Raw genomic sequence first — 27,830 nt, forward strand, 5'->3', positions numbered from 1 at the left:
GGGGCGCTGTGCGGGACGGGTGGGAGATGGGGAAAGTCCTGCCGCTATGGGAGGGGGGAGAAATTCGTAATAAACGAGTTTTACGATGAAAACATTGTTCACGGCGCTGCCCCGGGCCCGGGGAGGGACGGAGGCGCGGTCGGGGCCGCCGGGCTCTTCCCTCCAACTCCTCCTCCTCCTTCTCCCCCCACCCCCGGCCGCCGCCGGTGCCGGCGGAGGCGGGCGGAGCGGAGCGGCGGGGGCTGGGCCCGCTCGCATCCCCCTCCCGCATCCCCCCCGCATCCCCCCGGCTCCGCCTCGCCGAGGGAGCGGGGAGCCGCCGGGCTGCCCAGCCAGGCCGGGAACCGGTAACCCCGGAGCCGCCGCCGCCGCCGATGGCACCGCGCTGCCGGTAAGGGGGCAGCAGCAGGGGGACACACACGCGACAGAGGGGACTCTCGTGGGCTCGCCCCTTCCCATCCGTGGGAAAATCCCCTGACCCACGCGGGACCGCCGTTCTCCCAGCCGCGACCCCCTGCACCGGCCGGGACTCCCGGGCTCCCCTTGTCTCCCCTGGTCCGTCCCCCCACCCGCCCCGACCCCATCCCGACCCCTTGTACGCGGTTTGGGGAGCGGGGGACACGCGGTCAAGGAGCGGGACAGCGCTGGGGGCCGGCGTCCCCGGGTACTCGTGCGGGGGGGCTCGGCCCCTGGCAAAAGGTGCCCCGAGGGTGGGGAAAGACGGGGCAGCATCCCCTCGTCCCCCCCCGGGGCGGAGAAGATGGCTGCCACCGAGCCGTTAACGCAGCCCGGAGAGGCTAGGCGGGCTTCACCCGTGTCTCAGCGTGTGTTGGTTCTCAGCTTTGCTGTAAAACCCCACGCCCTTTCGATGGGCAGAGGAACAGCCCCAGTCAGCCGTTCCCCCGCCTTGCTGGGCCGGAAAAGCTCGTTAGTGTCTTTCTCGTTAAGTAAAAATTGCCGGGGCTGCTTGCTTTGGAGGGCAGGAGGTGTTGAGCGCGCCTGGCCTGCGGGAAGAGGCTGTCTGCAACTTGTGCTTCAGGTTGTTTCGGGGGCTGGAAGGGGAGAAGAACAGATTTCAGAGCACGCAGCGTTGTCTCACACAAGGTACGGTTAACACACGGGACTCGCTGCCGCAGGATTCCCGCTGGGAGACAGCTGGGGTTTCCCTGTGCCGGCAGCGGGAACCTCCGGGTTTGTGGGTGAGAGGCGACAGAGCCGGGAGCCCGGGGAGGATCCCAGGGGTGATCCCAGCTCCCGGGCTGTGGGTCCAGCCAGTGCCCGGCACGGGGAGAGGCTTTTCCACGAGACAAGCTCTGCTCTGGCTGGGACATGCAGGGGAGGTGGCGAGGGGATGGGTCTTGCTCCAAAGGCATCCTAGCTCGGATTCGGTCTGCTCTGAATTCAGCCAGCAAAATCATTCTCTAAAAAGGCAACAGCAGTAAGTCGGGAAGTTGTCGGAGTCCCCAGGGTGTGAGCCGAGCTGTGCTGGCCCCGGCAGGCTGACGGGGGGAGGCGAGCTCCAGGGGGGCCGTGCTGGGTCCCTGCCATCCCCGTGCTCAGCCCAGCTCTCCCAGCTCCGGGTTGGGAGTTGGTGTGTCCGCAGCCCGACCTTGGGGCCAGAGGGCCAGCTGCGACCACCCTCCTCTTCCCATCTGGCCACTCGGCTGTGCGGGAGAGAGCACCCACTGCGCAGGAGCAGGTCACGGTGGTGGCAGGTGTCTCTTCTCCCTGGCTTTGCCAGTCTGGGGCAAGTGATGGGGGCAAGGGGATCCGCGAAACACTGCTCGCTTGCTTAAAATCCGTCAGGGAAGGAAGCTGCACAGCCGGGAGCGGGCACAAGGTGCTCCTGGCAGATACGTGCTCGTGGGTTTGGGGTTGTGCACCAGCAGCCGCCTCTGTGTTTGCTGGACTGCTGCTGAAATCAGGGGAGCAGGCAGCTGGCACAGCACACCGAAAAGACGCTCTTCCAGGTGGGAAGGAGCCACCTCTCCTCCCGTGAGAGGTACTCAAGGCCATCGGGTGCGGGCTGCCAACCCGGGCACCCCTGCCAGCACATTTCGTTGCCCTGGTGCCACAAGGGTGTTCAGCACCCAAAGCAAGGTTGGTGCGGGGTACTCGGAGAGCGTGCCTGGCTCAGCATGGGCGGGTGGGTGAGCAAAGGGCCGGGGGAACACGGAGAGAGCAACAGGCAGGGAGAGTGGAAAAAGCAGCTCCCGAGTGTCCTCACGGGCTGGCAAAATGCAGAAAAGCGCGTTCTCCTGTCATTGCAGAAAATAGTTTGAGCGTGACTTGGTTGGGGTTGGTTTGCTGCAGTGGGACAGGAGGGATTTACACTCCACCCACTGCCTCGGGGGCCTCTCCCCAGCCCAACACAAAAATAGGCTGATCTTTTCCAAAAGACGGGGCGGGCAGGCTGGAAAATGCCATTCCTGCAGGGACCCGCCATGCTTCTGCCCCAGGAGAAGATGTTGCGAGTGCCTGCAGCTTTCAGCGGGCCCAGCCAGGGATGCGGGGAAGAGCCCAGCTTCGCACCGCGCCGCGCTGGGGAGCCACGCCATGGTGTGTGCGGATGTGCATGTGCAGGGCAGGAGCTTTCCCTCCTTGTGTTGTCTCCGGAAGCTCAAGGAGCCGATGTTTTTCTTTCCCAAAGGACAGCTGAAGCAGAAATGTCCTGCGGGTGGGGCATCTGCTTGCAGCCCCATCCGCATGGCACTGCCGAGCTGGACGAAGGTTGGAGGCTCTGTAAGAGCAGCCGCTCTTCTGCCGGGGCCTGGAGGCTGCTGTCCTGCTGCCTGCGGCTGCTCTGCCCCAGCTCGGGCAGAATTAGGTCTCCATCGGTAGCTCCGGTCCCGGAGAGGGCAGGCAGGTGCTGGTGGAGCAAGCCCTCCCAAACCTGAGGCAAGCCCCGTGGCACTGTGCTGCGTGCTGGGTCCTCCGTCCTTGGCAGTGCCGGGTGGCCAGGGGCTGGCTGGTTGGAAAAACAGCTCCTCTGCCCTCCCGTCACTGCTCCCAGGAGCCCCTCAACCCTGGACACTTTGGGATACTGAGATGGATCTGCTGACCATGGCTTGGCCCTGCTGCTGCCGCCTCCCCGGGTCCTGCTCACTGAGCGGGGACTGGCCCATCGCCAACCTCAGCCTGGCATCTCCCTTGTTGACGTGAGCATTTCAGGCCCTACATGGCCGGGCCCTGGCTCCCGCCGAGCTGCCCCTCTGCCCGCACCCGGTGATGCTCCCCACCAAGGCCTTCTTCGTTCCCCCTCGCCTGGCCCTCAGCTCCCTCGCCCAGCTCCGGGGCTGGTGGGATGCTCTGTGCAGGAGCTTCCCGAGGGTTCCAGCACCACTTAATCCCCCGGGAAGGTTTGGGAGGTGCTCAGAGCGCTCCCGGCTCCCCGTTCTCCATCCTCCCCCAGCCACTTCAGCCACCCTGAGTCATGCCGTGCCGCCGGTGCCGGCAGAATGGCAAAGCCCACGCGTGCGGCTGGTGGGCACGGAGCGAGGAGGGGCAGAAGGGCTGTGTCCCGGTAAGCGCTTTCAGGCAGGGTAATCCGGTGTTATTTGTAACACTAGTAGGGGAGTTATTTTTAGAGAGAGGCAAATTTGATTTAATAGAACATAATTTGCCGCTGACAATCCAGAGGGTGGCCAAACGAGCAGCAGCTGGATTCCTGAGGAGGCTTTTTCCTGCCCTTCCTGAAATCCAAGGCTGACGTGCCAGAAGTGGCGTTTGTTATTGCAGCAATTGCTGGGGGAAAGCCCCTTGGGATAACCCAGTGAGTTCCGCTTCGCTTTCCTTCTATCGCTTAGTGCTACCCCGTTAAAAGAAGCGAGGGATATTTTTGCTGCTCTCCGCCGCGGGAGCGCTCGGTGTGCCCCAACTCCGTCGGGCAGCTGGAGCCAGCCCGGTCCCCCCTTCGCCTTTTCTCCTACAGGCTGAGCTTGCTCTGCTCTCTCAGCCTCTCCTTGTATAAATTTAGGATAAAAAATAGGTTCTGGTCAAACAAAACAGCTCATTTGCCAGGAAGCAGAAAGCCTGTGTGCACTCCTGGAGGGTTTCTTACAGACTGAGTTCTCCTGGACCAGCTTCAGAGATAACTCAGGACAAACCCTTCATCCCGGAAAGGTGCAAACACCGTGTTCTTGCTTGTCCCTTCCCCGAGATGATCCCCAGAAAACCGATGCCAGTGTGGGAAGATGTGGGGTAGTGGTTTGGGTTTTTTTTCCTAGCCCTAAAACCGTTGTGTCCAGCCTGTCCCCAGTTGGTGGCATGGGGACAACGAGCTGCTGGGCTGAGCTGGAATGGCCTCAGAGCAGAGGTGAGTTGCCGCGGGCATCCTTCCCGTGGTCCCGAGGAGGGGATGGCAGCACTGCCTCTGCTCCCAGCAGTTGGGCCGTGTCTTGCCCTGCAGTACCTGCAGCGGCTGGAGTTAGAGCAAAAATAAAGTTAGTAAAGAAAATTGGTTTTGCCAGGGATCAAGCAGCAATGCTCCCTTGATTGTGTCCTAAAAGCCCTATGAAGGTGGTCACGTCCCCTTGCTGTCCTGGGCGGCTGGAGTGAAGGAGAAGGTCTATCCCAGAAACTGGCTGCGGGGGGAAATCCCCCTGGGGACGAGGGGTTCGGTGCCTGCCTCCAGCTCTCCCTGTGTGTGGCCATCCCTAGGGACACTGGCTGGGGCTGGTGTGGCGTGTGGAACACAGCAGCTCCCCAAATGACTTGCCTTAATCACGTGCCTTTTCCTGTGAATGAAAAGGTGCGATGGGTGGCCCAGCCAGCCGCGGGAGTGCGGGTGCTCCCCGAGCATCGCCCCAAGCCGCACACCCTTTCCCAGCTCGCCTCTGCTCTGCTTTCTCCCGTCCATCAGCTCAGGCTGGTGGAAACCGGGAGCCAACATTTATCAGGAAGATGGCCCTAAAACGGAGATCAAATTGCTCTTTTCCACCCCTTGAAGAACAGTGGCCTCAAAGACCAGCTGCGCCTCCTCGGGGTGCTGCCCTTTCCCCCCGGCCGGTTGGGTTTACTGAAGAAGCTATTAAACCTTGCAGCCTGTAAATGGATGGGCTGGAGACACCGCTTGGCTGGAGGCCCTCTGACATTTCCTCTATGGCGCAGGTTTTTCCAGCCCGAGCAGGTTCCCTCTCACCCAATTTTGAACGTAGATTTTAATTTACAGTAATTCTCAGCGGCAGGGCCAGTTAAAGGTCACCACCAGCCTCGGAGATGGAGGCGCGAGCTGGGAGTTTCCACTCACTCAGATCCCCTGCCTCCAGACGCTGCGTCTTCTCTCATTAATTGTGTCTGTCCTTCTGCTCCTGTCACGCTGGGTTCCCCTGGAAATGCTGGGGGTAAATAAGGCGACAAGCTCCTTTCCCTACCTGCAGCGTTCGCCTTGCCTCTGTTGAGCTGCATCCTCCGACCACCATTGCGGGTGGCACTGCGCCGGGTCCACGGCAGAGGGGTCTCCTGGGGACGCTGAGCCCTGTGGACCATCGCATGGCGAGGCACTCTGTGTTTCCTCTTTGCATTCACCCCGCTTTCTGCCAGCCCCCCACTGCGGCCAGTGCGCTCCCCTCTCCATTCCCATGGGACGCCCAGAGCAGGGGTCCCCCACAGCTGTGATGGGGGGCTCTCCCCAGCTGGGAAAGTACCCTTGCACCCCATTTCCAAGCTCACGCACCCCCTGCACCAGCAGTGGGGCTGGGCAACCGTGCACAGGGCACCGCTGACCCCCTCCTCTCTTTCTGTCCCCACTCTAGGGAGGAAGGTGCTGACCGGCTGCTCTGAAGCTCCGGGGTTTGCTGCCCATGGGCTCAGCGGGATGACGCCAGCCGGCCCAGAGCCCCCCGCGCCCCTCACGGTGCCGATGTGACTGAGTGGCCAGCCGGGACCTGCAGCACCGAGCCTGGCACGGCAAGCACAGCAGCTCGTGGCCCCCTCTTTGGGACCCGCTGCCCAAAGATGAGCGATGGCGGGTGGATCTCGCTCAGCCCCACCGAGTTTGCCCAGCTCCAGCAGTACACGGACTGTGAGTGCCCCGCGCCCCCTGCGCATCCCCCCTGGGACAGGGAGAGGGGTTTTACAAGTCCCATTGGTCTGTGCTGGATTGGTGTCCTACACGTTCTTAGTGTCCTCCTGGAGAATGAGCCAACTTGTTTGGTTTTGGATGGGGAGGCTGGGAAGGTCCCCAACCCCCAGCAGCGGCTGGTGGGGCACAGCAGAGGAGTCCCCGTGCCCGCACGCCCGGGAGGATTTAGCTGAGCGCAAGCCCCCCCCGCTTTGGGGGACGCACATGTGAACACAGCTCCGTCCCTCCAAAGGCAGCTGTCTCCCACGTTCTTTAGCGGAGTGAAATGCCAACGAGAAAAGCAGACTGGCATTTCCTAAACACACGAAGCTGCTCCGCAGCGGCTCGCCTTGGGTTGCCAACCCTCTGCGGTGATTTCGCAGAGGAAACCTCTCCTGCAGCTCCTGCTGAGGAGAGGAGGTTGGCAGCGGTGCCGTAGGGTCCTGGGGCTGTGAGAGGCTGGGGAGGGAGCCTGGACAAAGCCCAGGGGTCCAGAACCAGGTCCTTGAGGTCCTGCCCGCCGGAGAGCTGGCACGCGGGTGTGCTTGTTGTGGTGGGCGATGGAGAAACGGTGCAGCCCCGAGAGATGCTGAGAGCAGGGCAGAGAGGGCAGGGAAGCCCAGCCAGGACCGTGGGATGAAGGGAGAAGGGGTGTAAAATCCCAGGGGTGTTTTTTCGCAGGGGCACTGCTCTCCCAATCCAAACAGCCCAGTGCAAGCTGCTCCCTGCCATCTGCTTGCCTGCCGGGTGTCCCGGGCAGGGCCAGGCGGGGCTGTAGGCAGAGGTGTGTGCATAGCATCGCATCTGCATCTCGTCCTGCCTCGCTGGAGAACGGGCTCTGCCTTCTTGAGTCACAGACCATAAAACGCCATCTGTAATGCTGAGCTCAGAAAGCGTACGACATCTTCGTTTCGTTCGTCCCCAGCCCTAGGGCCATTAGTCCCCTCCTTGAGCACATGCTGGCCCCCGGTTCCACTCTGCGACCCCCAGACCTGTTCCAGGCATCCCAGACAGTTGTTGTCCAGCGCCGAGCTCAATCCTCAGTGGAAGGGTGGGGGGAGCAGGAGCCAGCACAGCCCCTTGCTTGGAGAGGGGATTTCACAGTGCGTAACAGGGCTGGCGTGGCCAAGAGCCTTTTAAATGGAGATGCCCAGAGATCTCTGTCTGAGGGAGGGAGGGCCAGGCTTTGTGCTCAGCGTCACCCCCGGAGCAGCCGGGATTGGGAAGTGGTCCAGGCTTTCCTTGCCCAGCACCGTGGCTTTGCTCTGGGTCTGCACTCATTTTCTTGTAGGTAGGAGGAAGAGGGCCGATCTCTGCTGGCCAGCTTGACCAAGGCCCGGCTGCCTGGCCCTCCAAAGTCAGAGGGGAAAGCAGGGCACAGGTGGCTGCTTCCCAGGCATGGAAGGAACGAGAAATTGTATACCAACAGAGAAACTTGCCTCCACCCTCCCAAATAGTGGTCTAACGGCAAAGGAGGCTCGCCAGCACCATGCTCAGTGCAATGCCTTTGTCTCCCCAGACTCCACCAAGAAGCTCAAGGATGTCCTGGAGGAGTTCCAGGGGGATGGCATCCTCTCGAGGTACAACCCTGAACAGGTACGGCCCTGTCCCCTCCGGCCTCCCCCCGCGCTGCTGGCAGCTCCCGGCCCCCCACCACCTCCCCCAGCCCAGCTCCCGCAGCTAAAAGCAGCCGGGAGAAGGCAGATCTGTCTGTCCGCCCCCCGCCTCTCCCCCTGCCCATGCTCCCAGGACTGGGAAAGATGCTCCCACAGACGAGGAGCCGAGTCCTCCCCTGGCCATCCTGGGGACCAGGCTGGCCACACAGCCATCCCACCCTGTCCCACCAATGCTGCCGTCCCGTGCTGGCTGCAGGCTGCCTTGCTGAGGGTGTTTTGGGGCATCTCCTTGCCAGGCAGAAGCTGGGAGGGATTTACTCTGACCAAAGCAAATTATATTCCTGTTGCCACCGCGGGGACAGGGAAAGGCCCTGTGCCTTCTCGCTCCTGCCTGGGGAAGGCTGGGATTATTTTTTCCGAGTGGTGCTTTCAGAGAGACCCATTAGTGTGCCAGCAGGACAGAGCCTTTCTCGGGGCTGTAATCACTAGAAACGAGGCGAAACATGGAAAATCAGTGGGCTGCACGCAGCGAGGAGGGGCAGCAGAACTACCCAGCTATTCAAGGGCACCACGGGACCCTCACTCCAGCTAGGGCCACAAAAGCCATCGGGAAGACAACGTTCCAGTGCGATTGGGATGCTCAGCAGGGAGGGAGGAGGCGAGGAGAGGAGACCTCGGGAGGACGATAGTCCTCAGGCTGGGGGTGGGCTGGAGGGTTCCGCTGCTCCGTGCCCTGCCCCAGAGGAGTGGGAGGCTTTCAGAGCACAGCTCGTTACACCCCTCTGCCTCCAGCACCCCCAGGCTCCTTTGGCCATGCCAGAAGGTCTGTGTTTAGCTCCTCAACCATTTTCTGCGAGCTGAACACCCAGCTCCATTGGAGCCCCCTGCTCTTGCAGCGAGCTGCCCACCACGCAGGGCTCTGCAGGCCCCTGGGCAGGCGAACCGGCGGCTGCCCTGCTGCCGGCGAGTGCTGTCCCACCACAGCTCTGCCCTTGCCTGCTGCTCCTCGAGCTCCTACTCTGGCTGCCACAGCTCCCATCCCTGCTCTGAACACCACCCCTTCTCCGAACGCGGCTGGTCTGGCTCAGCCACGCCAGCGCTGGGGATTTCTAGCCCTGCTGCCTCTGAGTCCCTTTAGGTTATATCCCACCACAGGGATCTGGGAAGCTGGTGGTTTTGGGGAGGGCTCTGCAGCTGATGTGCCTAATGAGGGGGGCCCAGGGCATGGACCTACCCCCAAAGCAGCTCTGCACCCCTGTGGCATGCCTGGGACACCTCCATCATCCTCCTCTGTCCTCTCCCCAGCCCATTGACTACGAGGGCTTTCGCCTCTTCATGAAGACCTACCTGGAGGCGGACGTGCCCGAAGAGCTTTGCCAACACCTCTTCACCTCCTTCAAGCGTAAGATATGCCAAGCCTCACCCGAGACCCAGCGCCAGAGCCCCGGCGTCTCACAGCTCAACACCCTGGGTGAGCCAGCCCTGCCTCTGCCGCCCAGCCAGGCATGCCGTGGCACATTGGGCTTGCTCCCGTGCCACCCCACGGGGACGAAGGGTGCGGGGTGGCACCCACAGTGGGTGGCATAGGGGCCAGCACACAGCCTAGCTCTGTCCTGTCCAACAGACAGGCTCCCAGGGACCCTGTGCTGCTCCCGGGAGGAGAGGGCTTTCCCCAGGCTGGAGACCCACAGGGTGCCATCGCACTGAGTCCTCCCTTTCCTCCGCGTGCTCAGAGCCCAAGTTGCTCAATGGTGGCATCTCCATCCAGGCCACCGACCGCGTGGCTGCACCCGGAGCAGGGGACATGTGCCGGGCACCCAGCTTCTGCCTCCTCTGGCCCCTGCCCAGGTGGATTCGCAGCGCCTGGAGACATCCTCTGAAAGGACTATAAACTGCAGAAGAAAAGGGAAAACCCTCCCTGGACACTCGGCTGCGGGGCTCGGGAGCAGCTCTGGCTGGTAGCTGGGGACCACGTCCTCCCTGCCTGGTCCCAAGCACCGTGGTGGCCGGCACCTCGGGTTGGGAGTGCTGCTGGGAGGCACCGGGCCAGGCGAGAGGGTGAGGGGCCACCTGCAGTGCCCCTGGGAGAGCCCTGGGGCCAGGATGCCAGTCTGCTTTGGGGCTAGAAAAGAGGATCCCGGGGTGAGCAAGTAGCACCCAAGCAGGATTCCTGGAGGAAGGGGCTCACTGGGTGCAGGCACGCAGTTTCATGCTGCCCGTGGGCATGTCTGCTTTGCAGGGATCAACGGGAAAACGCTCCTAAGTGCGCTGGGACGACACACCCCTGAGACCAAGAGCTGCCACAGCAATGCGGCTGAGCTGCAGCCGGCGTCCCTCACCCCTGCGTCGATCCCCAACGCCTCCCCCAGCTGGTCCAGGTCGTCCTCCCAGAAGTCCACCACCGGCACCCCTTCTGCTCACAACTCCTCGGGCTCTTCGAAGATCTCCTCTGGGTCCCTGCTCAGCCCTCAGTCACCAGGTGAGCTTGGCTGGGGCTCCACAGGGGACACAGGCAGTGACAAGCAATTCTTGGTTTCCCAAACTGTGGAGCCGTGTCCCAGCGGTGCAGCTGGTCAGGTCCCCAGCACGGTGACAGTGACCTTCCAAACTCAGCAGGTTCCTGGTGTCTTGACATCTTTGCTTTGCAAACTTAAGCCACCGATCCCATCCCGCAGAGCCGCCACCAACGTCTTAATGACCAGCTGCCTCTGGCCCAGGTCCTGCCAGCCTCCAGTGAGGGGAGTGCTGGGAAGGGCCCCTCTGCCAGGAGCAGCCACCTGCCAAAGGCTGCCGTCAGCACGGGCAGCGGCGAGCGTGGGCTGTCCCAGCACCCCAATGGTGCGCTCCGAGCGTCTCGCTCCCTCTGGCTGGGTGCTTGTCCCTGGCAGGACACACCCCTGTGGGCTCCCACTGCTCATCCCACCCACGCCCGCAGTGCCAGAAGTGTGGGGGTCTGCACCCCAGGGACCGACTGGCAGCGCCCAGCCCTGCTCCTGCAATGGCACCCAGCCCCTCGCCAAATGGGTCCCTGCACCATAGTTTGTGTGTTGCCAGCCCCGTGTCCCGGCTGGGGATGGCTCCTGGCCCTTCATCCCCTGCTCCCTGCCCGCAGGCACGAGGAACATGGAGAAGAGGTTACCCTTCAGCCTGCGGAAAAGCCACAGCTCCCTGAAAACTGGCCCCCCGCCACCCCCCACCCCCCTGACCCAGGTGGTCCACCTGAAGGACATCGTCTGCTACCTGTCCCTGCTGGAGAGGGGACGGGCAGAGGACAAGCTGGAGTGTAAGTGGGACCCTGGGGCCAGAGGCTGCCGGTCACTCAGCGTGGAGGGGGCACCGGTGGTGGGACACGTTGCCTGGGGGGGGTTCATCCGAGGAGGGACACGGGGCACAGGGCTGGACACTCCTACTCATTTTTTAGTGCTGAAACATTAAAACCACTCGGGAAAACTGCTCAGCACCGCCCCTCTGCTCCTGCCTGCCAGCACCTGTGTCTGGCAGAGGGGCAGCCAAGGGGGCTGCGGCTTTGCAGGGGTACCCCCAGCCCGGTACAGGCTCAGGTGGCATCTCGCCAGCACGGCACTGGTCCCATCCCGGAGCCCTGGCACTGAGTGCTGGCCGCATGGGGTGCCCAGGGCTGGGCTGTAACTGGCAGCCGGCTTCTCTTCTCCCTCCAGTTATGTTTCGCCTCTACGATACTGATGGGAACGGCCTCCTGGACAGCTCGGTAAGCTTCCCTTGGGAAAGAAACCAGGGCTGCTCGGGGGGCTGGAGACACACGGGGCCTTAGTGGGATGCCCGCTGCCCCGGCGAGGTGCTCCGAGCTAAACAGGGATGTGGGAAGGGAGGAGGAAGGCAGCAGGGTTTGCTGGGAGGCCAGACCGTGGGGCTGGGGGATGCACACCAGCCCTGCAGCATCCAGCAGCAGCTCCAGAGCATCCGCCCACCAGTTACTGCAGCTCTACATCAGGTCACGGTGTTTCAGAAAAGGAAAAATCGTGCACAAACGCCCCCTGGGAGGTTTTCTCTTTGTCCTTTGAGTGTCAGCCTTGAAACCTGTTGCAAACAAAAATCCATTTTATCAGAGTAGTTTTTCCTAGGGGAAACCCAGTGCTGATTTTCTGGCAAATTTTCAGAGGACAAAGTGGGGTGTCGCTGGGTCCGGGGCAGCCTTGGGCTGGGGTGTGTGAGGCTGGACACGCCACTTGTGCCCAAAGCCGTCCCTAAGCGCTGGGCACCATCATCTTTCTGTGCTCAGGAGCTGGACCGTATCATCAACCAGATGGTGCACGTGGCTGAGTACCTGGAGTGGGACTCCACCGAGCTGAAGCCCGTGAGTGCTGGGGCTGGGGCAGCCAAGGGGGCCGCGGGGGCTCTCGGCTGGAGCCGGCAGCCAGGGCCCGTGGGTGGCATCGCCGTGTCGCCACGTCTCCTCCCTCCTCCAGATCTTGAAGGAGATGATGGAGGAGATCGACTACGACCATGACGGGACCGTGACGCTGGAGGAGTGGATTCGGGGTGGCATGACCACCATTCCCTTGCTGGTCCTCCTGGGGATGGAGACGGTGAGTGCCCGCGCGGGGACTGCTCCGGCCTCATCCAGCCGCCCTGCCCGCTCCCGGAGGAAAGCCCGGTGCTGGAGGCCGTGCAGGGACCACGGGAGGGCACCCTACTCCCGGCAGTGCACCGCACACCGTTTGACACCGCACAGCCATCCGGCACCGCACAGCCCCACGCCAGCCTCCCGGCCCCTGCAGACACCCCCACCCTACCTCTGCTGACCGGCCTTCGCCCCCCAAATCTTCACAAGCTCTGCTTTGAGCTGAGGGTGTTGCCAGCTGCTGTGCCCAAGCAGGCTGGGCTCGCTCCCCGGGATCGTAGCGCACTCCAATTTGACAAATATTTAATAAAAAAATAATATGAGCACCTAAAATGCCAGCTCCTCTCCTGGGGTGAGCTTCAAAGAGCAGAAGTGGGGTGGTCTGGGACTCCCTTTGTTTCCTTCTGCTGTTTTTTCATCCTTTTGGGCTTCATTTCATTGAGGTGCATCCCTGGCCATTGGGTGATAATTAGCAGGGAAAATCCAGATTTTTGCTCCCTGGTGTTGCTTGCCATGGAGAGGTGGGGAGGGCAGATTTTCTGGCAGGAAGATTCAAGAAAACAGGGAATTTTATGTGGCTCCTGCAAAACGCTCATGCCTGGACGGCACGAGCAGGAGGTTTGTTTTGGTCACCCCACGGTGGCAGTGGCCTGGCCCTGAATTTGGAGTCACCTCCTTCCCATTGGCCACTGGCAGAGCATCGCGGTGGCCAGGCTGTGCCAAGGGGCCATGGGGAACTGGAGCTCGGTGCCAGGAGTGCCAGGAGCTGGATGTGCCTAGGGAGCCGGGGGACACGGCAGCAGGGATGGTTGAGGGTCCATGAGGAGAAGGGGAGCAGGGGGAGCAAACTCACAGACATGCTGGGAGGGTTTACAGGACAAAAAGCTGATAAAAGTGGAGGGCTGAGTGGGCTGGGACCCTTACTAGGGGAGTGATCCCCCCTCACCAGCTGCTTTCCTGCCCTGCAGAACGTGAAGGATGACGGGCAGCACGCCTGGAGGCTGAAGCACTTCAAGAAACCCGCCTACTGCAACTTCTGCCGCACCATGCTGCTGGGCGTCCGCAAGCAGGGCCTCTGCTGCTCCTGTGAGTCACAGACCCTTGCCGGACCGTCGCACACCCAGGGCGGCAGCTCCCACCCCATCCCAGCACCCTGGTGAGGGGGAACTGGTTCCCATTGAGGCTGAGCTCTGCGGGTGCCTGGGGTGAGCAGGGAGAGGGCAGTGCCCGTGCCGGGGGGATGATGCTCACCAGCTTCTTCTCTGTCACCAGTCTGCAAGTACACTGTCCATGAGAGGTGCGTGTCCAAAGATATCGCCTCCTGCATCAGCACCTACGTGAAGTCCAAGAGAAATGCGAGCGTGAGTAGGCGGCCAGCTCGTTTCTGAGCCAATGAGTCTCCCGTGGAGTCCCCCAAAGGCAGCACTGCCAATTGCTGCCCCCTTGGTCTCCTGCCCTGGTCCCCCCATGGCTTTTTCCCCTGGGTTTTTCCCCTCGCGTCCTGGGCAGCAGCTCGCGGGCATTCCCAGCTTCCAGAGCCTGGCAGCACTCCAGCCCCAAGGTTTGCCACAGCTCCGGGTGGGAGATGGGTCTCCCCGATGTGCTGCATGGAGCAGCGGGGAGGGCAGGCGGCTGTGCCAGGGCCTGGCTTGGCTCAGTCAGCATCCCTGCGTGACAAGCCACCCTCTGAAATCCCAGCGGCAGCCCTTAGCGGAGAGGAGACGCCCGTGGGTCGGTGGGTGCTCTGCCTGCAGTGCCCCCCACCCCGTGCCTTGCAGGTGATGCAGCACACCTGGATCGAGGGCAATTCCCCCGTCAAGTGTGATAGATGCCACAAGAGCATCAAGTGCTACCAGGGCATCACCGGCCTGCACTGCGTCTGGTGCCAAGTCACCGTGAGTACGCGGGCATGGGGGGATCTGTGCACCCCGCAGTGCACCCTGTACGGCCAGTCCCAGGGTTGGAAAGGCTCACAAATGGCCTGGTGTCCTCTGCCCGACGTCCCTTCCTTGCAACCCCTCCAGCTCCACAACAAATGTGCCTCCCACGTGAAGCCGGAGTGCGACGGGGGCCCGCTGCGGGACCACATCTTACTGCCTTCCTACATCTGCCCTGTTGTCCTGGTAAGTGCCCCTCTCCTTGCTGCCGGGTGGCAGGAACCCAGCAGGACATCGCCACGGCCAACCTGCCTCCCCCGGCTGCCGACACCGCCTTCTCAGGGCGGCGTGCGCATCCGCACCTCTGTTCCCCAAAGGACAGGCAGTCCCACTGCCGGAGATCGGAGAGCGACTCCCCTGCCAGCACCAGTCCCGAGGACACCCAGGGCTTCAAGTTCAACTCCACCACGGTGGATGGGCAAGGTCTACAGGTAGGGTCCCGCGCTGGGCTGCCGGTGAGCTCCACCGTGGGTGCATGCCGAGCCCCGCAGTGGCCGGACATTCACAGACACGCTTTCTGCTCTCCAGATCAGCCCTCGGCCTGGGACGCACCCCCTCCTGGTGCTTGTGAACCCCAAAAGTGGAGGAAGGCAAGGGGAGCGGTAGGTGGTCTCCTGCCCGGGGAGAGCATCCCCCCAGGGTCAGGGGCTGCTGATCCCTCCGGCTGCCCTGGCATTGCTCCCGCAGGGAGACTCGCCTCCGCAGCATCCTTCACTCCTCTCTTTCCCTAGGGTCCTCCGGAAGTTTCACTACCTGCTCAACCCACGCCAAGTGTACAACCTGGACCGCGGCGGGCCCGCACCGGGGTATGGACATGCTGTGGCCGATCCTCTGGCCCCTCCCACCGGCCCCTGCTCCCTCGCATCACCCCTTGTCTCTCCTGGCTTTCTCTAGGCTGAGCTTCTTTCGGGACACTCCGGATTTTCGCGTCCTAGCCTGCGGAGGGGACGGCACGGTGGGCTGGATCCTGGACTGCATAGGTGAGCGAGGAGCAGCTGTACTCTGGCAGAGCATCATCCACCTGCGTCCTCGGTGATCTGCTGCAGTTTCCCGATGCTCCCCTGGCGAGAAAGGGGTGGGGGTCCTACCAACAGCGTCAGAGGACATGGGGAGGAGCAGGGAATGAGCCCTTTCAGCCCCAAACCTCTCTTCGCTCTTCAATTGCAGACAAGGCAAACCTGGTGAAGCACCCACCGGTGGCTGTCCTGCCCCTGGGAACAGGCAATGACCTGGCCCGGTGCCTGCGCTGGGGAGGAGGTGAGGCCAGGCGGGCATTGCCTGGGGGGTGGCCGGCCCACGGGCACCGACCAGTGCGGCTGGGTGGGTGCCATCCTGGGGGAGCGAGGGCTCCTGGGCTGTTGGGACAAGGCTCAGGGCTGCATCTCAGCCCTGGTGCCTCCTGATGGTGCCTCTAACCCCTGCTGAAAAAAGCCATCCTCCTCCACTGCTCACCTTCTTTCCTTTGCAGGCTACGAAGGAGGCAACCTGATGAAGGTCCTGAAAGACATCGAGCACAGCACGGAGGTGATGCTGGACCGCTGGCAGATAGACGTCATTCCCAGTGACAGAGAGGCCAACGGAGACCCCGTCCCATCCACCATCATCAACAACTACTTCTCCATCGGGGTGGTGAGTACCGTGGGGCGGGGACAGGTCCTGGGGGCAGCCCAGAGCACAGCACACGCGCCTTTTAGCCACAGAGAGTGGCCCAGCACAGGGCTAGTAAGCGGTGCCCAGCCCGTGCCATGCCCAGCGGAGATGCGCAGCTGCGGCAAAGCAGAGGGAAGAGCTCCAGAGGCCAGCGGAGCACGGGAGCTGTGGTCTGGGTCCCCAGCACAGCCACAGCTTCAAAACCCGCTCATGTCAGGGGATTCCCAGGGATGTTTCCCGCTCCACTGGTGGGAAATGGCTCGGCTGCTGTGAGATTGCCAGAGCGATCCAGCCCTGCGAGCACACTCCAGGGATGCCAGCCCCCCATGCTTCCCTCCCTATCTCCTCCCAGGCTTCTCCTTAGCCCTCTTCCGAGCCAGCCCCAAGTTAAGGCTGAGGAGCAGGGGCTGGTTCCTAGCAACGTCCCTCTGAGACCATAAAAGCCTTTCTAAGTGTTTGGTGAAGCATTTGAGCTTGAATCTCCCAAGGCGGGGACACTCCCTCCCTGCCCTTCCTTACTCGTGTTCCCGACCTCCCTCCCACTCCTGGCGTTGTTTTTCTGCGTTTATTGTCATTTGTAATGGCAGCACTTAAATACATAAACAGGCATGGAATCTCTCTCTTCCCAGCCAGGAATGTTGCAAGAGCAAGTGTGCAAGGAGCTCAAAGGGGGTTCAGGGAAGTCTGGGGTCCCAGGGATGGGACGAGATCTGCCAGACACCCCACTGAAGCTTTTACTGAGACAGTGGCCATTGACAAAGCCCCACTCTGGCACCCAGACCTGCGTTCCCCGATGTTCTTCTAATGCAGGGAGGTCAGGGAGCCTGGGGAGGATGGGAGCCCTGTGCCACAGGGCTTTCTCCAGCACCGGGGGTCAATCCCAGGAGCAGCAGGGCTTTGGGGGAACAGCAAAATGGAAAGCATTTGTTTTGCTGGTGTCCTGCAGCATTTTTGTCAGGAGCCATGGGTACTTAGGCGGTACCAGCATGGCATGGGTCACCCACCTGGCAGCACTGCAGGATGCTTTTAGTCTCACATCAGCTCCTGCTAGCACCAGGGGATGTCACTGCGCGTGGCATTTGGTGGCAGCTTCTGGGCTGGGCTTAAACACCCTCCGCCCTGCATAGGAGAAGTTGTGATGAGTTTCAGGAGAGCTGCCACCCTGCCAGGGAAGCTGTCAGGGTGCAGGGTCCTGGGGTGTCCCCAGAGCCCCACTGCCCCATTGATGGCCCTACCTCCGTCCGTCCCTCAGCATCACCTCCATGCAGAGCCCCTGCGATGAGGGAAGGAGGCCAAGCACACTGATTATGTCTCGCTTAACAAGTCTGTTCAATGCTTTTTGAGCAGCCTGGCTGAGGGTGACTCCATCACCTCAGCACGGCCCTGGGATGTGCCCTCGTGCCCCAAGGGCTGGCGGCGAGGGCGAAGAGCTGAGCCCCCTTGTCCTGGCACGTGCCCACGGGGCGCAGGGCGGGGTTTCTATATCCCTGCTGCGCCGCTGACGTCTCTGCGCTCCCTCTCCCCGCAGGACGCCTCCATCGCACACCGCTTCCACATCATGCGAGAAAAGCACCCCGAGAAATTCAACAGCAGGTAAGGGCTGCCCGTGGTTCCCCCAAAAGCTGGGCATGGGGGAATGCGCGTTGCTGCCGTGCACCGTGCCAAGGAGACATGCTGGAGCCTGCTCCCCTTCCGCCAGGCTCCTCTCGCCCCTCTCCCCACGGGACAGCCCCGAGGAGGCAGCGCGGTGTTTGGCCAACCTTAGGGTTGGGGATGTCCAAGGCCTGGCCAGGGACAGGGGCTGGGCACGGTGCGGGTCCAGGCAGCTCCTCTGGGCCCCGTGCGGCATGGCAGGCTGCTCGAACTCGGCCGCACACCCAATTATGTTCATTCATGCTTTATAATCAGCGATGAATTCCAGGGCTGGCAGGAGCAGGCCAGGCAGCGAGGGCAGGGCAGGCAGCAGGTCGCAGCTCGCTCCTGCTGTGCACGGGGTGCGTGGGAATGGCGTGACGGCGGCAGGAGCTGCGGCTTGCGGCCCCCATCCCCGTGTTCAGAAATACCTGCTAGAAAAACCCTGAATGGACAAAAGCGTCCACTTCTGCTCTGAAATTCAGCTTGCCTCGGCTTACAGCTTCCCCTCAAAGCCTGGCACAGCAGCTGGTGTAGGGGATAAGCAGCGGTCGGGGCCTGCCTGGCAGGGTGCCGGGAAGTCATAAGGCAGGGCGCTGAGGTGGGGGACGTCCCCTGTGTGGTGAACCCTGCCCCCAGCAGCCCCGGGGTGGCCCGTGGAGATGGCTCGTGTCCCCATCACAACAGCTCCAGAGAGGCTCTGGCAGCCCATCCTGCCACTGGCTGGGCTGGAGGCGGCTGGGGCGAGGCGCTGCTGCCGAGCGGGCTGCTAACATGGCTCCTGAGCAGGATGGTGACGCATCTTTGTGCCCCAGGATGAAGAACAAGCTGTGGTACTTTGAATTCGGGACATCAGAGACCTTTGCGGCCACCTGCAAGAAGCTCCACGACTACGTTGAGGTGGAGGTAGGTTTCCTGGGATGGTCTGTGGCTCCAGCTGTGGGACCTTTTTGGGCGATGTCACCCACAGGTCCCTCGGGCAGGGCTCTTGGCTGTTCGGGGAGAGCTTTGACCCCTTACAGCGGCGGGGGGATGCGGTGGCCGTCAGGACCCGCTCTTCCACGGCGTGGCGCTGGCTGCAATGCCAGCCAGCTGCAGGCAGAAGAATAGCCCTGTATTTCCGCCCCCTTCCAGCTGTATTTCCAGAGTGTGCCTGGAATATTCTCTCTGTAAACTCCGCTTCTGCTCCCAGCCCTCGTTGGATGACATGGAAACAGCCTTTAATTAGAGCGGGGAGGAGGGCCCGTGGTTGCTAAGAGCGCTGTCATTTCTCCACTCGCGTTGGGGGCTTTGGGCCATGCTTTGCTGTAAACTTCCACCTCTCCTTATCTCTGGATAACTGACCCTTTTATAACTCAGCATCCCGGGGTGGATAAAGTCCATGCCTGTGGGGTTCGACACTGCTGGAGATGGGGGTGAGGTGCCCCACGAGCTGCCCGTGCACTCCCCGCCAAGCGCGCGCGCCGGCAGGAAAGCGTTAATCCCACTGTATTTGAAGTTGAAAGCAGCAGCCTGTCCTCCCTCCGGCTCCCAGGCAACTGTCAGCCTTGCAGAGAAATGGCAGTTTTGTTTTGGAAATTGGCACCCGTTCCCCTACAGCTCCTGGAAATGAATTTACTTTTTTTCCCCCAGCTGCAAATTTCTACTTCCAGCATCGCTGCCAGCGCGCCGTCAGCTGCCCCTGCTCAAAGAGCCCATTGTAGATCGCTGACACGCTAACGGGGGAGGGCTACGTGGGGAGGAATCGCTCCCTGCACCCTGTGCGTGGGCAGGCGTGGGTGGCCGTGGTCCTGCCCGCCCCACATGTCCCCAGCCAGGAACGGCCTCCCGCAGCATCCCCAGAAATCCCACAGCATCCCCAGAAATCCCGCAGCCCCAGGCAGCCGACTCGCTCCCATCTCACCGTGGCCGGTCGGTACCTGCCACCTCGCAGGCCAGCAGGAAAGATGCCTGCAGTTGCAGGCGATGCTCGGTTTGGCTGGGCGTGGGGTGTGTTATCCATCCCGTGAGGCATCGGTGCCTTCTTGCTCAGTATCCACTGCTCAGAGTGCCGAGCTCTTTTCTCTTCCTAAAAATCACGGTATCATCAAGATGTATTGAGAATGAAAGGATCTACGTCCTTTACAAGCCTTGGAGAGACAGCTCTTCACTCCCAAACCAGAAGATTCCTGCCTTTTGCTTTCAATGCGAGGCTAAAAATAAGATCTCGGAGCACCGGGGGAAGCAGAGCAGATCTGAACGTACAGAGATGGTTGCTCGTGTCCGCGCCCGGCTCCGCGTACCTGCGGCTGGCCTGCTCCGCGCTTACGAACAGCGTATTAAAAACCAGCTCAAAACCTTCCCTCCTTGCTAGAGGGAAACAACTGGTGCCAAAGGAGCAGCGGGGGTTCCTCAGCCCGTTCACATTCCTCTCGGTGAAGCAGGAGAGGGCAGAAATGCCCTCACACCACCAAAATGCAAGGGGGAAAATGTGCGGGCGTTTGCCGAAGCGTAGCGTGGCACGTAGAGAGCAGACGCGCGAAGGAAAATACAAATGCTCTGGAGAAAACACCGCTGAATGGGAAAGTGGCTGCTTCCCCCAGAGGCAGCTGGAGAGAGGATCCAGCATCGCCTGGGTGGCGTGAGAGTGACAGGACCTGAAGTTAAGAAATGCATTTCCACGGCAGCTGCTGCCAGTCTTGTGGGAAAGCCACAGGCAACAGATATTTTACCTTTTACTGGGAATTTTCAGCTGGGGCAGTCCTGCTGTACGACAGCGAAGCCTGGGATACCAGTTCTGTGCGCTGGCTTGTGGTTTTCTCTGCAAAACCTGACATTTTTGCCTCCAACACCTTTCCTATCATTTCCTTCCAGCCTCATTTCTAGTTTCCAAATTGTGCTTGAAGACAAACTGGTTTGAGTTAGTTTTGGGGCAGCCAAACTTTCCGATTCTCTGGGGTCAGTTTGAACGAGGGGAGGTGGGGGAGCGCGTGCTGGGCATGCTTGGATGGAGGTCGCTCCAGGGCCGAGGTGGTACTGCCTGCTATTTTGGGTTGCAGCACCAAGGCCAACCGAGGTTTTATGTGCTTCCATAGGAAATTTGCTTTTCCAAACTGTCATCTCAAAGGTGTGGTAAAATCCATATTGAAATAGAGGGGAAAGCAGCACAGGGAAGGGGAGGTGATGGTTGTCAGCCCTAGAAAAGCAAAGCTGGGGGGTATTTGTCTGCATCTCCAGCCCCAGCTGCCCTGGAGGTACCCGTGCCACCCCGGGGCAGGTTTGCTCTGGGGACCTTCGCGCGACACGCCACGCTCGGGGAGCCCCGCTCCTTCGGCGGGCTGGCGGGGAGAGGCGGCTGGGCTCCATGGTGCCAGGCACCGGCTCCCCCCTGACCCCGCGGCCTGAGGCTGCCCGTGTGCCCGGCAGTGCGATGGCACCCTGCTAGACCTGAGCAACACGTCCTTGGAAGGCATCGCCGTCCTCAACATCCCCAGCATGTACGGCGGCTCCAACCTCTGGGGCGAGACCAAGAAGCAGCGTGGTTACAACCGGCTGGGGAAGAAAGTGCCAGAGAAGCTGCCCGCCACGGTGGTCACCGACGCCAAGGAGCTCAAGTTCTGCGTGCAGGGTGAGCGGCGGGGCCCGGCGGCGATGGGGGGTTTGTGGGGTGCATAGCGTCAGCGGGGTTGGCACAGGAGGAGCTGGACAGCCACCGGCGCTGGCTGCGGCTCGGTGCGTGTGGTGCTGGAGTAGCAGCATTGGAGGGGTTGCTATTGGCTCACTGTCTTTTGGGGTGCCAGCGTGACCCCTAGAATGATTTGGCCAAGCTCTGGTGGCTGTGCCTGCCTGGGTATGGCCCAGCACCATGTTTCTCAGGGCTGGAAATGCCGTGCTCATTATGGCCAGAGAGGACATGCCACCTCTCCCCTCCACCTTCGGGGGGTGATGGCTCTGGGGGTGCCCGAGTGGGACCCATCACCCATGGGGGTGAGGCTGGGCAGCCCCCAGCACCCGTGGGACTGGCAGGCAGCCGCTGCGGGGCCGGGTGCCCGCTGCTGCAGAGGAGGAGCCGGAAGCAAAGCTGCAGAGCTGGCACCGGTGGCTTTTGTAAGCATCCTCCCAGGCTGTGCCGCAGCCCTGCCAGCCTGGCTGGAGGATTCTGGGAACAGCACAGCACCCGTGCTGTGCCCCAGCCAGCACCCACAGCTGCAGCCACCAGAGCCGGGTGCATCCCGGCTGCATCCCCGCTGGCATGGGCAGGGCACAGGCTGCCCAAAGGGCTGGCAGGGGGTTAGAAAGTAGACAGCAAAATAGGCGAAGTGCCCAGATTTTCCAGCCGCCACTTCCCGCATTCCAGGCTTGGGGTAGGAAGCAGCCCCCTCGCCACATGGCTGTCAGGACAGTGGTGTCACCGGCCATCCAACGCTGTCACTGACTGTCCCTCATCAGGCAAGCTCGTGGAAACCGGCAGCAGGGAGCGAGGCAGAGCAAAGGCTGGTCCCAAAGGTGGCGAGACGCAGCAGGGTTGGTCCCCTGGGCACATCCCTGGGCAGGAGGGTGTGGGGGGGCTCAGGGGGCTTCTCCTGGGTGGGGGTTTCCACCCGAGGTGAAACAGGACCCTGAAGGGAATGAGAGACAGAGTGAGCTGCCCCAGTGCTGGGCGCCTTTGCTGGTGGCCCAGAAGAGCAGGAGGAGCTGGAAAAAGAGGTGATGCCCTGGGATTTGAGCAGATCCCTCCTAGGGAGGATTCCCCAGTGCATCCCAGCTCCTGGAGGGGCTGCAGCACCCCAGGGCACCCAGGGAGGGTGTCTGCTGTAGTTTCATACCACACTGCAAACAAGCGGTCAAAGGGCTGCTAGGGTCCAGGCTGCCACCCTGCAGCCATGCAGGATTGAGTGTTTCAGACCAGGGGTGGTTTTGCTGCAGGGTGGGGATTTTGGACAGCAGTGTTGCCCAATGCTGCAAACACCCAGCTCAGTGGTCTCGGGGCACAGGGACGTCAGGACATGTCCCCACAGTGCCACCAGCCCTGCTGCCCTCCAGGGTGGCCAGCAGCCCCAATGTGCTGGCCCTGATGTTTCGGATGACAGCAGGAGAAGGATGACAGCAGGATGAAGGCAGGAGATCCTTGGGGACGGGGGGACCGACTCTGATCCCTTTCTCTTGCAGACCTCAGTGACCACCTCCTGGAGGTGGTGGGGCTGGAGGGCGCGATGGAGATGGGGCAGATCTACACGGGGCTGAAGAGCGCCGGGAAGAGACTGGCCCAGTGTTCGTCCGTCACCATCAGGTATCTGTCCCCGTCCCAGCTGAGTGCCCAACTGACCCCAAAAGCTGGCACCTGTGTCACCATGTGTTCCCTCTCTTTGCACCTTGCAGGACATCCAAGCTGCTGCCCATGCAGGTGGACGGGGAGCCCTGGATGCAGCCGTCCTGCACCGTGAGTCCCTGGGAGGGACGGCTCTGCCGTGGGCAGCCGAGGCGGGCAGGGGCTGGCAGCACAGTGAGACGGGGTGGGCAGGGGCTGGCAGCACAGGAGGCAGCCTCGGCTCCCTTGTGCAGCGTGGCAAAGCCTCTGGAGTTGGAGGGAGGCTCCGGCAAATTCTGTCTGCACCCGTGCTGGGCCCAGACTCATGGAAAGCAGTTGAGGGAGCCATGCGGACAGGGACATGCTTGTCCCCTGAGGGTGGGCACAGCAGCATCTCCTTCCTGGGCGGGGGCTGCAGTGGGGTTCCCCACCATCTGGCAGGCAGCTTGCCTGGAGGAGAAATCCTCTGCCCATCCCAGTCCTGCCTGGACGTGGTTCCGGAGCCGTTACTCCCGTGCAGCAAAGCGTTTAATGACCTCACCCCGGTGCTTGGTGCTGAGCTGCTCCCTGCATGCTCGGGGTCGCTCCCCGGGCTCCCCGGGTTGGGGGATGCCCAGGGCACTCAGAGCCCGGGAGCCCCTGACTGAGCTGAGTTCTTCACTTATTCTTTAGGTTAAAATTACACATAAAAGCCAAGTGCCGATGCTGCTGGGCCCCCCGCAGAAGAGCAGCTTCTTTTTCTTGAAGAAGAGAAACTGAACTCGAGATTAAGCAGCATGCAAGGAGCCGCAGCCCTGAGGCCCCCGGCATCCCGGGCACCCACCTGCTGTGGGGATCCCCAAATCCCCGCTCCACTGCGGGGAGAGAAAACATCCCTCCCAAGCCCAGCAGGGATGATTTGTCCTGGGAAGGTGCTGGAGGCTCCTTCCCAATGACCACAAGCGTCTTCTCCAGCCGGGATGGAAGCGGTGGGTGAAGGCAGGCCGATGTGCCGGGAGCGCGTTTGCTGGAGCAGCGCTAGGACTGGAGTTTTGTTTTTTTTTTTCCCTTTATTTAAATAACTCCCCTCCCCACCCACCCCGGCAGAGCCGCAAATGAACGTGCTCCCAAGAAAACGCCAAGCTTCACTTATTTATTTTTAATCCTCTTGAAGGACACTCGATGTTTTGCTGCACTGGCTTTCTGTCCACCAACCCTTGCACATTGGAGAAGTTATTTATTTTCTTAGCCTAGAGGACATGGTCTTTGCCCTGCCTTCAGCTAATGCTTCTGGGACGAGTTTGAAGCTTTTGCTGCCGGCCCTGGGAGCCACGAGGCGTGGGACGAGTCGGGGACAGATGGTGCCTGGGCCATGGAGCCAAGCACAGGGTGATGGGAGGAGACCATGTTTGGATGTGGAAATGGCAAAAAAAGAGATCTGGGGAGGAGCTGACGGCCCTCGGAAACCCCCATGCCCTGGCCCTGGGCTGTGTGTTCATATTTATGTATTTATTTAGTAAACTTTGGGGGGACTTTGGGGGTCACCTTCTTTTTATGAGCCCGAGTTGGTCACGAACACCACCTCCCTTCTCTGCTGGCTGTCCCCCATGGCACCTCCTCCCACGTGGACCTTCCTCTCTCCTAAAGCCTGCCAGCCCGTGCCGGGGGCTGGGGACCGTGGGAACAGACATCCAGAAGCTCTTGTCACTTGGAAGTATCACACCCCCTCACCTTTTTACTCGTCTCCTCGTGTGCTTTGCCAGGCCAGTGCTCTCCCAGCGGTGACTGGTGCTGCCTCCCATGCTCCTGGATGGCTGCAGGGAATGGGGGGAGCTGATGACCAGGTCTCCCTCCAACTCACCCCAAGGCCAAGGAGCTTCAGAGACAGCGCTGCCAGCCCCGCTGCTCCCTGCCTGGCTGCTCCTTTTCTCCTTGCCCAGCCGACTGCTCGAGCCCAGCCGGGATGCACAGGCAGGTTTTGGTGGCTTCACTCTTGTGTCCCCAGCCAAGTGCATGGGGACAGACTGTGGGACACAGCTTTTTCCCAGAATTCGATGGGGACCAGAAGACAGACGGATGCATGGAGGAGGTGGTGGTTTGGATATGTGCCCTGCTTCATGGCACTCCCAGCAGCTGGGAGTCGGCAGGACCGGCCCACAGAAAGGGCTGCTGGTTGCTTCTGCAGGCACCTGCTGCACGGTGGCCGTGCATGGGGGGACACCTGGCTCCCAAATCAGCCCCTGCCCCCAGGCAGCTCCCTCAAGTCTGGTGGAGGCCCCTGTGCAGCTGTGAGTAAGCCGGAAGCGGCTTGTGCCCCGTGGATGTTGCTGCAGGCAGGAAAACCACTGCTTGTCCCCCCTATGGCCCTGCCATGGGGCAGGGAGCCCTGGCTGGGACAAGCCACCCTCTCATCTGCGGTGACCCAGCACCCGTTCTTTCCTCATGCTGCAGGTCCCCGTTTAATAGCGTCCCCCTGGCAGTGCAGAGGGTGCTGCCATCATTATGTTTCAGAGTGAACAGTAAGCTGAAAGGGAGCCTTTCACCACCCTCCCCAGGCAGGGACAGTGCTGTTGTGTGCCCGTCCATGCTTGAGCTTGGAGCCCTTTCTGATATTGGCCGTAGGGCCCTGCTGACACGGGAGGAGGTGGCGGCACCCCAGGGGAGCCCCATCCGGGCTCCAGCCCATGAGTGCCCCTCAGCCGGGACACAGGAGGAGGCTCCGGAGGGGCTGCCATGGCTCCCTCTCTTCCTGCCCTTGGCAAGGGCGAGCTGGGGGGCAGGTGCTCGCTGCAATGCGATGCCCAGGGACAGTGATGCAGGAGCGAGCACGAGCCCAGCCGGTGATGGTGCATAAATCCATGCTCCTCCTGCTTGTCACCCGAGGCGGCTGTTAATGAGTAGCCAGGTGAAAGCGCACGGGAGCTCAGCCAATTAAACCCTGCGTCCCGTGAACAAGCAGCCATTTTCCCGGCCCCTCCCCGACGGCAGCTGTGCCTCGCAGCGCCCGCATTTGGGGAGGGTGAAAGAAAAAAAAAACTTCAACCATCTTCAGAACGTTGCCGGCAGGCGGGGTGATGGGTTTGATCTGTGGGATGACAACACATGAGGTCAGCCGTGTTTATAGCAGCGGATTTGGTTCCATTTCCCTGCCCGCTCAGCCTCGACCCGGAGTTTTATCCTCGGGCTCCAATTAGAAAGTGCCCGTATGGAATCCGCAGGCCCGTTTTCACCGCAGGCCTGCTCCTTGCACCCAGTCACGGTTTGCTGGGCTCCGGGCAAAGAGCAGCACTGGGCTCTCTCCGCTGTGGTTTGCCCTCCGTGGCGGCAGGGGAAGCAAGGGGGCACCGTGCCCGTACCCCCGGGTCCGGCAGTGTGCCAGGGGCGAGCAGCGCTCGTTTGAGCTCAAAGCCAGAGGGGAGCACTCAGACTCATGTCCTGCAGGATACGGGGAGCCCAGGGCCACCACCCTGGACCACCGGGACGCCGACACACCAGTGCCAATCTGCCAAGAGTGCCGGGCTCCAGGAGCGACATCCCTTTCTGATGATCAGTGAGATGGACCCTGCCACCTCCCCCGGGGGACACAGCTCCTGCCATGCCAAAGCCATGGTTCAACAGGCCTGGCAGCTAACGACCTCCTTCGTCCAATGGTGCAAAGGTCTCCAGCCCAGGAGTGGACCCACAGGGGCTGGGATGCCAGCCTGGCTGTCCCTGGCTCCGGGGAGGAATATGCCACACAGCCAAGGGGCACTCAAGGCTCCAAAACCCTCCGTCCCCCTCGACGTCTCCCGGCTCAGCCCCGTTTGTCCTCCAAAGGCCATGGGACGGAGCGGGAACCTCCAAACACCACCCAGCCCCAGGCACCAGTGTCAGTGTGCAAGCGCCTCGCCTCACTGGCACTGTGCCGGGGGACCCCGAAGAGCTGGGGAACCCCATTCCTGTGGGAGCCCCAGCCTGGCGCTGGCTCCAGCCTTGTCCTCCCGCTGTGTGCGTAGCCGTGGTTGCCTGCATGGAAATGGCGTCCGTAGAGTAGCGCGTGTTGCCGTGTACACCTGGACTGCTGTGGGCTTGCCTCAAATAAAGAGGGCGATGAAATACTCAGCTGGGCTTGGGATGCACTGGGGTTCCCCGATTCCCAGCCAGGCATGGGGTCCCCACCTTCGGGGACTCCAACGGCAGGTGCCCAATTCAGGGTACCAAGGCTGAAGGGGTGTTGTTAGTGGCAGCATGATGGAGCAGTGCTCAGCAGGAGCTGCAACCAGCTAAATTTGGAGCCTGCGACTTTTTTTTTTTTTATTTTTTTTTGTTCCTGAGTGGGCTCTAAATTTAGCAGGCTCCGGTCGCCATCCCCCCTCCCAGCCATGGCTCTCCAGGGGCTTCAGCTCTTCCCACGGCGCCTCTGCAGCTGCCCACCTGCTTGCCCCTGAGCAGGGCTTGGCCCCCATCGCCTCCCCCTGAGCTGGGTGGCACAAGAGGCCCCACGGGTGCCAAGCAGCCCCCAGCGTGTGCGGGGCCGCAGCCCCCTTGGGTCCCTGGTTGCACCCAGCTCTGCCATGGCCTGGCTGGTCCCCAGCAGCCCGCCTTGCTCCCTGGCCCAGGTTTTACCACCCGCCCGCCCGTGTGTCATCTGCTAATTTTACCAGCAGTGATTTAATCCCAATTGCTTGCGTGCGGAGCGGAAGTGAGAGCGCCAGTGCCTGCAGAGCCCCCCAGGAACGATACCCGGGCAGCAAGGACACCCCGTGCCCTCCGCGTGCTTCCGTCCCATTCGGCACGCAGGCACCCAGTGGGCTGTGCATCACAGCAGCCACCCACGTTTCACCCAGGCCATGACCTGCCATTAGCAGCATTGTCTCTGGGGGATGGTGGGGGCCCTGGAGGATTCTGGAAGCCCATCAGCACCCCAGCATCGACAGAGAAATTCCCACCCAGAGACACGCTGGGCAGCTCTCCTAGGACAGGGGCAAGCCCATGACCTGAGGCTGAGGATTTCAAAATGGTCAGGACAACCCTGTACTGAGAGGCTTCCTAACCCCTGGGCATCTCCCCAGGATCCCAGCAGAAGGCT

The 27,830-nt window shown here is 61.8% G+C and overlaps 1 protein-coding gene across 1 annotated transcript; it reads left to right on the forward strand.

Annotated features, from left to right (window-relative positions):
- The first annotated feature begins 211 nt into the window (after window positions 1-211).
- Window positions 212-26,863, forward strand: LOC104475924 (diacylglycerol kinase beta-like). Its single transcript, XM_086754560.1, has 25 exons — window positions 212-391; window positions 5,754-6,022; window positions 7,581-7,657; window positions 8,983-9,148; window positions 9,917-10,156; window positions 10,790-10,960; window positions 11,355-11,404; window positions 11,936-12,010; window positions 12,123-12,242; window positions 13,246-13,363; window positions 13,550-13,638; window positions 14,056-14,172; window positions 14,302-14,400; window positions 14,532-14,645; window positions 14,743-14,816; window positions 14,946-15,020; window positions 15,109-15,194; window positions 15,382-15,471; window positions 15,683-15,843; window positions 17,393-17,457; window positions 18,312-18,402; window positions 20,902-21,103; window positions 22,645-22,765; window positions 22,855-22,915; window positions 23,456-26,863. Exons 2-25 carry the CDS (start codon window positions 5,956-5,958, stop codon window positions 23,540-23,542), a joined length of 2,616 nt encoding a protein of 871 aa, XP_086610686.1. The 5' UTR covers window positions 212-391; window positions 5,754-5,955; the 3' UTR covers window positions 23,543-26,863.
- Window positions 26,864-27,830: the final 967 nt, after the last annotated feature.

The sequence above is a fragment of the Chlamydotis macqueenii genome, chromosome 9 (assembly GCF_036417535.1).
Source record: "Chlamydotis macqueenii isolate bChlMac1 chromosome 9, bChlMac1.mat, whole genome shotgun sequence".
Lineage (NCBI taxonomy): Eukaryota > Metazoa > Chordata > Aves > Otidiformes > Otididae > Chlamydotis > Chlamydotis macqueenii.

Excerpts from the sequence above, each read along its gene's own strand:
- LOC104475924 (XM_086754560.1), top strand. The coding sequence starts at position 5,956 with ATGAGCGATGGCGGGTGGATCTCGCTCAGCCCCACCGAGTTTGCCCAG. Across the intron at positions 15,472-15,682 it reads GTGCCTGCGCTGGGGAGGAG|GCTACGAAGGAGGCAACCTG; the intron begins GTGAGGCCAGGC and ends TTTCCTTTGCAG. Across the intron at positions 21,104-22,644 it reads GCTCAAGTTCTGCGTGCAGG|ACCTCAGTGACCACCTCCTG; the intron begins GTGAGCGGCGGG and ends TTTCTCTTGCAG.